Genomic DNA, 13,084 nt, shown 5'->3' on the forward strand with positions numbered 1-13,084 from the left:
CCGCCCCACCTGCCTCTGTACCTAACGCTTGGCTCAGAATCCAGGGAAGAGCCTGGGGGCTGAGCTGCGGGTCCCGGGCCCAGGGGAGGACAGCCAGGCCTCAGTGCCCTGGACATCACGGGTGAGAGCGGGCCAGGAGGCCTGGGGAGCTAGGCTGGTCACACAGCACACAGCAGGAGCAGGGCACACCCATCTCCCCATGACCACTAAGGAAACCAGTCCCCTCGAGGACCCCACTTCCCAGGCTCTGGCACCTCAAGGGACCGCAGAGCCCATAAGCGCAGGGACAGAGTGTGGGGGACCTGAGCTCCGGAGAGGCCGCTAAGCCCGCTTCCCACACACCCCCAAGGCCCCCAAGGGCAGCAGTCGGCCCCATGGGGAGCTCAGCAGAGGCCAGCAGTAGCTGGGCAGCACCCACGCCCCATGACTCCAGGGGGGCCCCCAATGGTGTGCAAGGCCAGGGAGGGGTCTGCAGGGTGGAGGGGGGCAGGGTGTTGGCTGTCACTCACCCTCTCAGAGGCAGCTGGCAAAGCAGCTGTGAGGGGTGAGCCAGGAGCACAAAGATAGCCCCAGGCGAGCAGGTGGGTGGTGGGTGGGGTGGCAGGCGGCTGCCCCAGGCCGGGGGTGTGGGCTCAGGAGCGGCAGCTGCTGGGAACCTGGTCCCCCGCCCCGACTGCCCTGGCGCTGCTCCAGCTCCCCTCTCAGCCCGCCCCTCTCCTGGCCCGACCCCCTCCAGCCGCACCTTCCTGGGTATGTCTGGGCCCTGCTGGGCGTCGGGGGAAACAGCCCAGTGGGCCAGGGAGATACTCCACTGGGCAAGCACCCCCCCACTGCCCAGGGGAGTCCCGAGGTGACCTTAAACTTGGGTCTGAAAGATGAGCCAGGGTCTATGGATTGGACCCCAGAGGCTGAGGGCTAGAGAAAAGTCAGGGTCAGTGGGTGGGGGAGACTCAGGGAGGCTGTGGCCAGGGAGGGGAGCTGTGTGGAGGTGCCCCAGTCGGGTCCTGTAGCAGGCAGCCCCAGGCGAGCTTACATCATTGCAGGTGCCACCACGTTAGCATTAGGGAAGGAAGACTAGCTGGGACGGGGAGGAGGGGGCAATGCTAGGAGTCAGGAGGGAGAAGGGACAGGCCAGGGAGGCTGCCATGGCCAAAGGGACAGGCCTCTAGAGCTCCCAGTGTCCAGCCCACTCCCGAGACAGGAGAGGTGGGAGCCTGGGAGGGGGTAGGCCTGGGGTACACTGAGCCTGGGCGTGCGGAGAGTAGGGTGCATGGGGATGTCAGCGGGACAATCAGGAGGGAGGGACTACAGGTGAGGGGGGCCCCGGCCCACCTGGGCATGGAGAACCCCTAAGGAAGCCCCGGGGACCAGGGGAGGGAAAGGCCCGGGGCAGTGAGTCCCTGGGGGCCCCAGGCCCGAAGCCCCTTCCCATCCGCCCCCCTCAGTGGAGGCCCTGCCCTCCCGCAGGGCACCTCCAGGGCCTGCAGACTGCGGTCAGAGCTGAGGTCTGGCCTGCACCGTCAGCCACCGCTGGGGTCCTCGGGGGGCGCGGGGGTGCCAGTTCCTCCTGACCCTTCCTGTGGCTGTCACTCCCAGAAGGGGTACCACATGGGGCAGGACCCAGGGGCCTGGGGAGATTCGGGGCAGAGGCCAAGTTGGGGGTTACAGGGGCCACTGAAGGTTCCGAGCAGGGAGGCGGGTAGAGTGCAGGGTGACTGGAGGGGGGCCTGAGGTGGGAAGCCTGTGGTCACCCTGGAGAGCCAGGAATGTGGGTGGGCAGGAGAGCGGGCAGAGCCGCGTCCTGCTGGCTGTCAGTCACCCCGGGAGGAGGGAGGGCCCAAGCTGCGGGGAGGGGCAGACGCCTGGCCTGGGAAGCAGCCCAGCCCCTCCAGGGAAGGGAGAGGCCAGGACCCAGCAAGGCTGTGGCTCTGATCTCTCTGACCCTCCTTCCCAGACTAAGACCCAGGCCCAGCCTCAAGCTCCCCAGCTGTACAGAGGGGTGCTCACCCACTTGGCAGAGTGAAAACTGAGACTCCCCCTAGGCAGGCTGGCGGTGCTGGCAGGCCTGCATCCCCAAGAAGGAGGCTGAAGTCCCACCGGGGGCAGGCCTGGCCCAACCCCACGCCACATCCCATTTGGCACCGTGGGCAGGCCACATCTGGGAGGCCTCCCTGGATGAGGGGGCCCCCCTGCAGAGCTGGCTCCCCCTACAACCACAGAGAGGATGGCAGCCCAGAGGGTGCAGGCTGGGGGTGCGGGCACGCTCCGAGGTGTGGGGACGGGACTCTGAGGGGCCGGCCCAGGGCACCCAGCCCAGAGCTCGGGGAGTGGGGCACAGCCACAGCCTCTGGGACCCCAAGGCTGGCATGAGAGAGGCCAGCGCTGCCGTCTGCTCCATGGACCAGGGCTCCAAGGCCACAGCACCCTAGGGCGGCCCCAAGGAAGGGCTGAGGTGCCCTTCCCAATGCGGGACTCCAGCTGCCTCCCAGCCCCCAGGGAGGGGAGGGGGCTCTGTGACCTAGGCAGGTGGCTTCAGGGAGGAGGCTGGAGCAGCCTGTTTCGGGGCCTCTTCATCCACAGTGACACCGGCCAGTGCTGCCGCCTGCCCACCCCCACCACAGCCCAGGCAGGGTCTGCATCCCAGTGGGGTCCCTGCAGGGCCTCCCCACCCATCTGCCCACAGTGCAGCAGCATTGGGGGGCATCTTGTCTGGGGGGATCCCAGATGTCCCACCCAGAGCCCCCAAAGGCAAGCACCCGCTTCTGCGCGACTTTCCTGGCTGGCCCCAGGGGCGGGCAAGGGAGGGCGTCCTCTGCCTCAGCCCTCCAGCCACCAGCCGTCCCTCGGGGTCGAGTCCCCGCCCTCGCCTGCCTCAGTTGGGCTCCAGCTGCTGGCCCTGCCAGCACCAGAGCCCGCTCACCCCAGAAGGCCCCTCCGCCCACCTGGAGGTGCTCTCCGGCTCGGCACCCCGCTTTGTAGCTGTAAAGGGGCCTGGCAGAGGTGCTGCCGGCCCGAGGTCTCCCCCTGGGCGATGACAGCCATCCCATCCCTGCCCAGCCTCCCTCCCCAGGCCGGCTCCCCTGGGCGACACCCCAGCATCCGCCACCTGCTCCTTGGTCTCCCAGCAGCCCAGGTGGTGTTCCAGCTCCCCTCAGCCTGCCTGGGATGGCCTCCGTCCTCCCCAGTCCTCCACCTCTACAGCCCCCACCTCGCCCCCCCCCGCCTCCTCACCCCGCCTCGTGCCCTCCCGCCTCTTCTCCTTGCCTTCACCAGCACTTCATTTTGTTGGGTGCTAGGGATCCAGAGATGGGTGAGACTTCCTCCCTGCCCTCAGGTCTGAGAGGCTGACCCCGCAGTGTGGCTCGAGGTCCTCTTCCAGGCGATAGAGGACCTTATTTCAAGCTTTGTTTTGGGGGGAAGTAGCCGGCAGGAAGTCCTCTAGGGTGAGGGACCCTCGTGCCTGCACCCAGCTGGAGGGGCAAGGGGACGTGGAAGGAGGACGTCCTCGGATCGGGGGTGGGCGCCTGGGAGACACTGTCAGGGGGATGGTGGCCAAGGGGAGGCGCAGATGGACGGGGCACGGCATACAGAACTGGCACCCTCCACAGCCCCTCCGTTCCCTCCATCCCTCTCTCATCCGGGTGTGAAGCCCGCCCCTCCTGGGGGACCCGCAGTCCCAGCACATCCCACACGGGCACACCCTCGTCTCTTGCCCCCCAGTCTCGGGGGAAAATGGTGTGGGAGGGGCCTCTGTTCCCATGGGTTCCGACTCCCACATCCTGCTCCAGACCCACCCAGTCCCAGACCTGCTCCAGCCCCCTCATCTGGAGCTGCTGCCCGCCCCCCGCCCTGGATAAGCCACCCATGCCAGAGGAGCAACACACCCTGGACTCCAGATAAGCCCCTTTCCCTCTCCTGATAGCCGCTGCCCGCTGCGCACTGGGTCCCTGGGGCACCCTTCACCCCAGACCTTTGACGCGGTGGCTGCCTTCCGCCCGTGCAGCTCCTGGGGAGACCAGGCTCCCAGTGCTGGTCAGGGAGATCGCAGCTCAGGCCTGCCCATCACACCGCTGGCCCCAGAGGCATCCAGGCTGGTGGGGCGAACCCCCATCACCCACCCAAACAGCACGATGGGAGGCTGTCCCTGCCGCCCAGGTGCCCATGCACCAGTGAACGTCCCTGGCTTAAGGGAGTCTGTGACCCTGAAACTTCCTCGTGGGGGCTTTGCCACCCTTTCAGCTTGGCCCCACGGAGCCCCGAAACTTGGTCCTTGGAGACTCTGCCAAGACTGGAAAGTGGGCACTTGGGCCCCTGAGCCCCAGCACCTCAGGCTTCCCCTTGGTCCTTGAGGCTGGGTCCCCACAGTGGGGTCCAGCCTCGAGCCTGCTGTCCCTCTGCTCACCCCATCACCTCCCTCCAGCTGGGCGCCCTACCTCTCGTGATGTGCTCCATGGTCAGCCGCCTCGCCTCGGCACCGGAGCTCTTCTACATCTCTGCCACCGTTTGCTCAGACCAGCCTGCCCGTCCAGGCTCTCGGTGGGTGAGAGGTCAAGGCCTCGGAGTTTGTCCTGCCTATTGGATCCTGGCGTGGCTGGCCGGCGCTGGCCCCGTGCTGGCCGTTCCTCCCTCTGCCCTGTGCACCACACACACGGGTCTTTCCTTTCTCCTCCGAGTCACTGACCACAGTGCTGCAGGGGCCTGGGCCAAGATCTACGGCAGCCCAGGAGACATCCCGGATGCCCCCGCACCATCCTTCGCAGCCATGAGTCGCCCTGCCTACCCCTACGCCTACGAGCTGCAGCGCCCTGGCCGGCCTCCCGGGGGACTGGACAAGGGGGCTGACCACACGGCACCCCACCAAGCGGCAGCCCCAGCCTCATCTCCTGGTCCGGCCCAGTCTCCTCCTGGCTCTGGGCGGCCCTCCAGGAGATCCAGTCGCTCCGAGCCCGGCTGGGACTGCCTGGCACAGTCCTCGGAGCGCTCACGAGGCCAGGCTTTGGCACGCTCCAGGACACGCGACTGGTGGCTGACACCAGCGGGAGCCTCTACTGCGCCCTCCCCCTCCTCCTGGCAGTGTCCCAGGTCACCTCCCACTCCCGAAGGCCCCACGCGCACACAGCTCTGCACGTGGTCAAAGGGGGTCTCATCCCCAGTCGGTTCCAGGGTCTGCACATCCTTCAAACTTGGCCGCCCACCTGAGCGCGAGGCACAGCTTGGCATCTGACCGCCTGTCCGTCTGCTCCTGGCTCTGCCCTCCGGGAGAACCCCGGGCCCAGGTGCATGGAGCAGTGGGACCCTCTGCCTGACACCTCCTCACCATCTCTGTCACTGGAGCCCCAGACACCCCACCTGGCCCCTAGCCCCTTGGGACTAATCATCCTGGAGGCACAGGGGCTTTGTCACTGGACCAGCCATCTTTCAGTCTTCACTCTGCCACCCCTGGCTGTGTGTCCTCTCATTCTGTGGACCCCACCACCTGTCCCCTGGGGCGGTGGGCAAGACCCCAACCTCCCTGAGCTCAGCTTCCGTATCTACACAAACAGGGGCAGGGGGCCAGCCTCAGCGGGCCCGTGGGACTTGCTGCTCTCCGGGGAGCCCCAGCAGGTGGGACCAGCCCTGGTCCCCTGCCCCCAAGGTCCAGAGCAGCATCATTGAAAGGGGTGAAGTGACCCCTCCACAGCCAGCACATGGCTCCTCACTGACATCCCCCTGCCCCCCTCACCCCGTTGCCAAGGCGGAAACCAGGGCTCAGAGGAGGCACAGCTGGGGTTCCAAGCCCCTGGCCCCTGAGAGCGGGGCTGGAGGACCATCCAGGTGGGCCCAGATCAGTGCAGGGATGCCCCCTCGGCCCCCAGCCCCTGCATCCCTCCCCCCTCACCTGCCCCGGGTTTTCCTCTCCATCCCTTCCCTTTTCTCCCCTCCTTTCCTTCTCTTACCTGCCTGCCCTCTCCCACCTTCCCAGGAGAATCTGGACGAGCCAGAGGCAGCGCCGCCCCCACCTCCCGTGTGCAGCCCCACCCCGCCTGGCCCCGCAGGGTCTCCTTCCTCACCTGCAGCGCAGGGGTCCCGCCGCAGAGACGCCTGTTGCCCCTCGGGCATCCCCCTCTCCTTTGTTGCCCTCAGTTGGCCTCTCCCCGTCTTGACCACTGTTCCATCCCCATCCCCTCCCATCCCGTCCTGTCCCCACACATCCTCTTTCTGTCTTCACGGAGGTCCCTCTGCCCCTCGTCCTCTCCACTCAGTCTTCCCCTCTCCTTCCTCCCCTTACCGGGTAGGATGTACCTCTGGGGAGAGCACACAGCACCCCGGCCACAGCCTCACCCCCACAAGCCTCAGGACCTCCCTGTCCACAGCGGGCAGCTGCAGCCCCTTACGCCCCCAGCACCCTCAGCTTCTGGGGTGCGGAGGCCTGAGCCCACCCAGGGCCCAGGGCCAGGGCCCGTGCCTGCCCGGGGCCGCCCAGCTTCTCATCCCTGAGCCCCCACCTACAGTGGGTCTGCCCCAGGCCCCCAACCTGTGTTGAGCCGCTCTGAGCCCGATGAGGTGTTCCTAGGGGCCACGGCCCCTCCAGCCATCCCTCGGGGCCCAGGAGCCCCGGCACCCTGTCGAGGCCCCGGCGGGGATGGAGGCACCAGCCCCGCGGTGCCCAGTGCGCCCTGGCTGCTGCTCACTTGCCGCTCTGTCCTACTCGGGTTTGCGGGCTGGGTCTGGAGCCTGGCCTGAACCTCAGCGCTCTGGGCTCCGGCCCCGACGCCCTGCCCAGGGGCTGGGCCGCTTGGTCCCTGTACCCCTGCAGCCGGCTGACCCGGGCTCCCAGGGCAGCATCCACCCCACACGGCAGACCACCCTTCTCCATGGCAGTACCACCCACCAGACGCCCGGCCCTGCCAGGGCAGGGGCCACCCCACCCCCAGATGCAGGGCCTTGGGTGGGCCTGAGGCAGCCACGCCCCTCGGACACTGTGGTTTGTGGGCCTGGCTTCCCCCAGCCCCCTTGGGCCAGCCCAACAGGCAGCCGGCCTCATCCCTTGCCCTGCTGGCCACACCAGGGTCCCTTGAGGCCTCCTGAGAGAGGCTGCCCAGGGTGGGAGAGCTGGGCACAGACCTCACCAACGTGTCCAAGGTGGACGTGTGCTGAGGCCAGCAGGCAGAGGGCTCCTCTGGCCTCCAGAGCTTCCCTGGGGGCCCCGGATACACTGTGCCAACTCGGCCCCCACCTCACAAAGCCCGGCCCCCTCAGACTGCATGACCCAGCAGGTGGCCCGGAGTCTGTGCACCTCGGAAAGTGGGCGGGCCCAGGGTCCCCTCGCTGCCCCTGACTGTCCTGAACACTGACCTGGCCCAAGGCAGGCCCAGGGAGAGCACGGACTCTCCCCGGTGGCAGGAGGGGACGGGGTAGTCATCGCAGCCGCCTGGGAACGGGCAGAGCTCAGCACGGAGGCATGCAGGGGAGGGGGCAGCCTGGGGTCTGGCCCTGCTGGCCTGCAGCCTCCTGCTGGGCACAGACACACAGGGAAGAACCAGCACCTGGGAGGCTATAGCCCCAGGGTGAGCCGAACAGAGACGAGAAATACGAGGGGTGGGGGACAGCTTCCCTGCTGACCTGCAGGATCTTTTTAATCTACTCAGACTGGACTCAGTGGACCCTCCAGCTGCTGCTGGTGCCAGTGCACTTCTCCGGCGCTTGGCACAGGGAGGGTTGTGCCCCCACTGCTGTCCCCTTCACCCCAGGGCCCAGGCATCTGAGGGGAGGGACTGGGGTGAAGCGGCTGGCAAGGGAGGTGGGCTCCCCACTCCCTGGGGGATGGGCGAGTCACAGCCTCTCTGAGGCTGGTTTTCCATTGCCAGCTGGGGACAGAGGCCAGCAGGCCAGAAAAGCCATTGATTTGCAGGAGAGAGGCCGGTGGTGTGCGGCGTTTGCGTGTGGCATGTGGGTGTGTAAGGGCTTCCCGTGTCTGGGTCGGGAGCCGGAGGGTGTGCGGGTCCGCGCACATCTGGGAGCTCTGGTCGCCGGTTACAGGCAGGCTTGTTCGCGGGGCCAGACACGGTCTGCTGCCCTTTGTGAGGGACCCAGCCCTGCCGCCCGCCCTGCCCCTCAGGGCAGGGCTTCCCGGGGAGCCCAGAGGGGCGCCCCCTCCCGTCCCCACCCTGGCCAGCCCCCTGCAGGCCCGCCTGCCCTTGTGCAGGTCCTCGCGGGCTTGCACCGGGCCTTCCCCTGCCCTCAGCCCAGCTGCACCCCTAGCCCTGGCGGCACCTGCAGCATGCCCCCTGCTCATCCGGGGTGGGCAGCGGCCTGGCACTGGGTTTGGGAGCCGCATCGAAGCCACGCCTGGATGGCGCATGTGACATGGGCTCTCCCCGCCACTCCCCAGGGGGCCGGGCACCTCCCCTCATGGCCTCAGTTTCCCCGTCTGTCAAGTGGTGCTAGTGAGCCCCAGGACTGACCTAGCAGGCACTTCCCGGCTCCTGGGCCACAGGCTCCCCAGAGGGGGACAGTGGTGACTTGGGAGGACACATCCCAGCTGGCAGGGAGGAGAAGCCCCACCTGAGACACGTGGCCCTGTGCGAGGGCCCCCTGGTGAGCAGCACCCGGGAGGCCGGGCAGAGCTCAGGAAGGAGAGCTGTGATGCCCAGGAGATGACTCACGACGGGGTCTGCCTTATGAGTGGGCAGAGTGGGGCTGCCAGGTAGCACGCCCAGCATGGCCCCCTCCAACCCTCTCGCGGGTCCTGGCCTGGGGGTTGTGGCCCTCAGCCACGCCAGGCTGGGGCAGGGAGAGGGCCACCACTGCAAGTCTGCAGGGGCCCTGTGAGCTGGAGCTGGTTGGGCCTGGGGCTGCTCTCAGCTCCACTCAGAGGCTGCTGAGCCCACCTGCATACCTTGTCCCTCCTCCCTCCCAGAGTCCAGGCTGAGGTGGACCTGGGGATGCTGAGGGAGGCCCATTCGCCTCCAGAAGCTGGCTATCTGCTCAGCGTGTGCCATGCCATCGAAGGAGGCGGGGGCAGACTTGCGAGCCTGGCAGAAGACAGTCATCCCAGCTCAGGAGAAGCCAAGGCAGGCTGCATGGAGGAGGCAGCACTTCAGCTGGGCCTTAGATCCTGGAAGGGTGGAGGTAGAGGAAGAGCACTGCAGGCAGCTCAGAGGAAGGTGGTGAGAGGCCCATAGCTCAGAGTAGTGGCTCTGAGCCCACCTGTGACCCTTTTCCTCTGCTCTCTCTCCATGACACTGTGAGGCAGGTGTTACCACACCCCCACTTTACAGAGGAGGAAACTGAGGCCCAGAGAGGATAGGGCACTGGCCCAAGGCCTTAGGGTGCAGGAGCCAGGATTCCAGCCAGGGAAGATCCAACTCCGAGGCCTGAGCACTCAGGTGGCCCCACAGTGCCTTCCACGCTAGGTGCACGATGAGTCGGAGTGGTGAGTGTGGCTACAAGGTCCAGTTTCATTGTCTGTAAGCTGAAGGGTGACTACGTGGTCCCCAGGGGCCAGCAGGACCACAGAGGAGGCCTCAGAAGCCATGCTGAGGCCATGCTCTTCACCTAGGAGCACGAGCCGGGGCAGGCACCCAGGACCAGGGACAGGGTCTTCGAGCAGAGTGTGGCCGCTGCCTGAGGCCCAGCGGTGCAGGCGGGCGAGGGCCAGGGGAGACAGGCCTGCATGCAGACACCCGCGCACGTGCACACGGTCCGCCAGCCTGGCTGCCCCTCGCCCTGCCCGCGGCGACGGCGGGGCCGCAGAGCCGTCGGGAGGGGGACCGGCTCCTGGCAGGGACTCGGGGAGCCCCACGCCCAGGGCGGCCCCGGCTCGGCGGTGCCAGGCCTCCCTGGGCAGTGCCAGCGCGGGCGCCTTGCCCTGCCCTCCGTGCCCCAGCCTGGGCGGGAGGGACCTACCTCCGGAGGCCCTCCAGGCCCTGTTTGCTAGAATTCCTTCTCGGGCGCTCCGGGCTGCTCATGATGCTGGTGGCCGCCCGCCTGGCCGGCGCCCTGGCCTGACCCCAGCCCTGGGGGCGCTGCGGCTGCTTCTTCAAAGGCTGCTGCCCGCCGCCCTCTGCGGCTGCCCTGCTCCTGCGGCTCCTCCTGCCACGGGGACCCTCTCCCCCTCCCCTCTCTCTCCTTTTCCCCCTTCCTTTCCCTCCTCACTCGGTTCCTTCCCTCGATTTCCTCCGAGCCGTCTCTCCCTCTGTCTGGCCGTCTCATCTGTGGTTCTGATACCCCCTCCCCTGTCTCCTCTCTCTGTCTGCTTGTCTGGGGCCTTCTGTCTGTCCGTCTGGGTCCCTCTGGCTCCCGGGGGGTCTCCTGGGCTGGCTCCCCTCTGGCTGTGCTCGGGCTGCCCGTGTGCCCCTCTGTCCCGCCTCTGCGGCCTCGCGGCCTCTGGGGCTCTCGGCCCTCCGTCAGGACGCCTAGCAGCTGCCTGCCTTTCGTTCCCCCCAGCCCCCTTCTCCGCCCTCCTCGGTCTCCTCCACCTCCCCCTCCCCCTCCTTCGGAGACTAGTAAAAATGTCAGAGAGAAAACCCTCAGAGCCCAGCAGCCTGGGGGCTCAGCAAGACCTCAGAGGCCTGTGATGGGCAGTGTGCTGCCTCCCTCCCTGCCTCCGCCCCTCCCGCCCCCCCCCTACAACTGCCCTGGCCACCTTGGCGGCCCCGCCCTGCCCCACTTCTCCTGCATCCCACTTCCATCCGCTCGCGGGGTGCCCGGGCCCCCACCTCTGCCTCCCCATCCCTGCCTGCCTCTCCCCTCGCCTGGTCCTGGCCTAGCTCATCTCTGGCCCCAGGTCCAGGGCCCTCTGTGCCTTCCCCTGTGGCCCCTCGGCCTCCCTGGTCCCACACTCGGCCCCTCTCTCCTCTCTTTTCCCTCTGGTGTCTCTCTGTCTCTATCTCTGTCTCCCTCCTTCCCTCCCCCTCCCTTCCTCTCCCCTCCCTTCCTCCTCTCCCTCCTCCCCTCCCCCTCCTCTCCCCTCCCTCCCTGTTCTCCATTTTCCCTTTGTTTCTTCCCAGCCCTCTGCTCCTGTTGTCACATCCAGGGGGGAGGCCCGGGCACCCCAGGAATCCTCTCTGCTCCCCAGGCTGGGAGGCTTCCGCCCTCCGCAGCCCCCTGCCAGGCTACAGTGGAGGGTCAGAGCAGCAAGGCCCCAAGCGGCAGGGAGGCACACAGCCTCCGCTGTTGGTGGGGGAGAGCCATGCCCCCAAGAAGTGGCTGGTGGCACCAGGTCAGGGGTGCCCCGGCCAGCTGCCCCCATGCCCGTGCTCTGGCCAAGGCCCGGGAAGAGCAGCCCAGCCCGCTGTTCCTCTGGTTGGGCTTAGTCACCGTGACTCACTTGACAACCCTGGGGCGAGTGGCCCAGTGGCCAGATGAGGGAGGGCCCGCACTCAGGCTCACGGGGAGTCGCCAAGGGCCAGCCCGCGCTGAGCCCTCTCACACCGAGGAGCTCACCAGGCTTGCCGGCGCTCACGACCGCCTGGAGAGGCAGCTGCCACTGTACCCGTGGCCCAGATAGGATGGGGAAACCAAGGCTCAGACTGGTACCCGAGGTCGGAGAGCTGGGAGGGGGCCTGGTAGAGCCAGAACCCAGCCAGGTCTGCCGACCGCTGGCCACCCCAGCACTGGCCCGGCCTACCCCCGCCACCCTCCATCCCCCAGCCGCAGAGGAATGGCCCTCTGGCTTCCGCAGCTAGTCTGACCTCTGGCTGTGCTGGGGGGCCAGGGAGCACCTGGGGGTTTGTGAGTAGACGAAGGGCCAGGTAATGGTCAGATCAGCGAGCGGGCGGACGCGCGGGTGGATCCTGTGTGAGTGCAGTGTGTGTCCGAGGTGGCGGCAACAGTCGGAAAATTTCCATATGGCCCATGGGCCTGCGGTGACTTAGGTGGCGGCTGGCTGGTGGAGACGGCGTGGGGGTCAGGAAATCCGACTCAGAGTCCTCCCCCACCCACTTCAGGCTGTGACCCACAGCTCGTCTGGAGGGGAGCCAATGGCTTCTCGCTTCCCCCCATAACCCAGGGGGAGGCAGAGAATGTGGGGTCTGCTGCTGAGACAGCTGCGGCCCCTGCCCACCCCAGCCCCCAGCCAGAGCTACAGAGACCTCAGGATTCTGGTGGACGAGGAAGGAGGGAGGGTGGCAGGGCCAGGCCTCAGGCTGAACCAGATCACCTTGGGGGAAGTACGTGTGTGTTTCATTTCCATCTCAAGCTACCCATCCCCTCCTCGCCTCTTAGTTCTGGAATTCTGGTCGCAGACAGCCAGGAGTGAAGTGTGCCAAGGCGTATCTTGGTTCAAAAGAAGGAAAAATATTTTCACAGGGGAGAGGGCTGTCTTGGGATTGCGGGAGTTCCCTGTCACTGAGAACTTAGAATTGCAGGATTATTTATCAGAAACTGATGAGTGGGAGGCAGCAAGAATACATCTCTAGATAAAGTGGCCAGGATTCGTGGTTTTATAACCAGGGTGTGTTCTAACAGGAAGAGTAGGGCAGAGTATTTGATGTCAGCTCTACTGTTATTTGTCCATCTATCCACGCACCCACCCATCCATCCTGCATCCATCCTCTATCCATCCTCCATCCATTCATCCCTCCATCCATCCTCCATCCATTCATCCTTCCATCCATCCCCTTTATATAGCTATCTGTCTTTCTATGTATCATTTATCAATGCATCAATTTCTCAATATACCTACCCATTCAATTACCCATATAAACAATACAGCCTTCCATCAATTTATTCAATCAATCAAGCATCCATCAATACATGTATAACCATGTACATCCCTTTCTCTTTACTTTTCTTCATTGAGTGGGTATCCACCCACCTACCCACTCATATATCCTTCCATCTGTTGACTCATTCGACCACCATTCATCCATCTGTTTGTCTAAATGTCTTACACACGTAAAACCTGTAAAACACTTAAAAGAAGCCCTCAGTAGCCATCCATCCATTATAAACAGAATAACTACTCAATATGTTACTCACTGTTACCTACGTATCCATCAATTTGTGTATCTATTTGCCCAGCTACCCAGCCAGTGAACTATTTATTCATTCTTCAATACATTCTTCTATCTCTCCAAATATTCTACTGTCCTTACATCAA

General features: G+C 65.7%; 1 protein-coding gene across 7 annotated transcripts in view; it reads right to left on the bottom strand.

Annotated features, from left to right (window-relative positions):
- The window catches only part of LSP1 (lymphocyte specific protein 1), a 36,706-nt gene that overhangs the window by 13,354 nt on the left and 10,268 nt on the right, over positions 1 to 13,084 (bottom strand). Inside the window, exon 1 of one of the 7 annotated variants that reach the window (XM_032490173.1) lies at positions 9,889 to 10,423. The exons of 2 other annotated variants lie outside the window; for them this stretch is intronic. In XM_032490173.1, coding sequence (XP_032346064.1) covers positions 9,889 to 9,950 — 62 coding nt within the window. In that variant the 5' untranslated portion in view covers positions 9,951 to 10,423. Of the gene's footprint in view, positions 1 to 6,671; positions 6,887 to 9,888; positions 10,424 to 13,084 lie in introns of those variants that run through there. 4 more of the 7 variants (XM_032490170.1, XM_032490171.1, XM_032490166.1 and 1 more) reach the window with 4 other exon arrangements.

Source organism: Camelus ferus, chromosome 10 (assembly GCF_009834535.1).
Source record: "Camelus ferus isolate YT-003-E chromosome 10, BCGSAC_Cfer_1.0, whole genome shotgun sequence".
In the NCBI taxonomy this organism is placed as follows: domain Eukaryota; kingdom Metazoa; phylum Chordata; class Mammalia; order Artiodactyla; family Camelidae; genus Camelus; species Camelus ferus.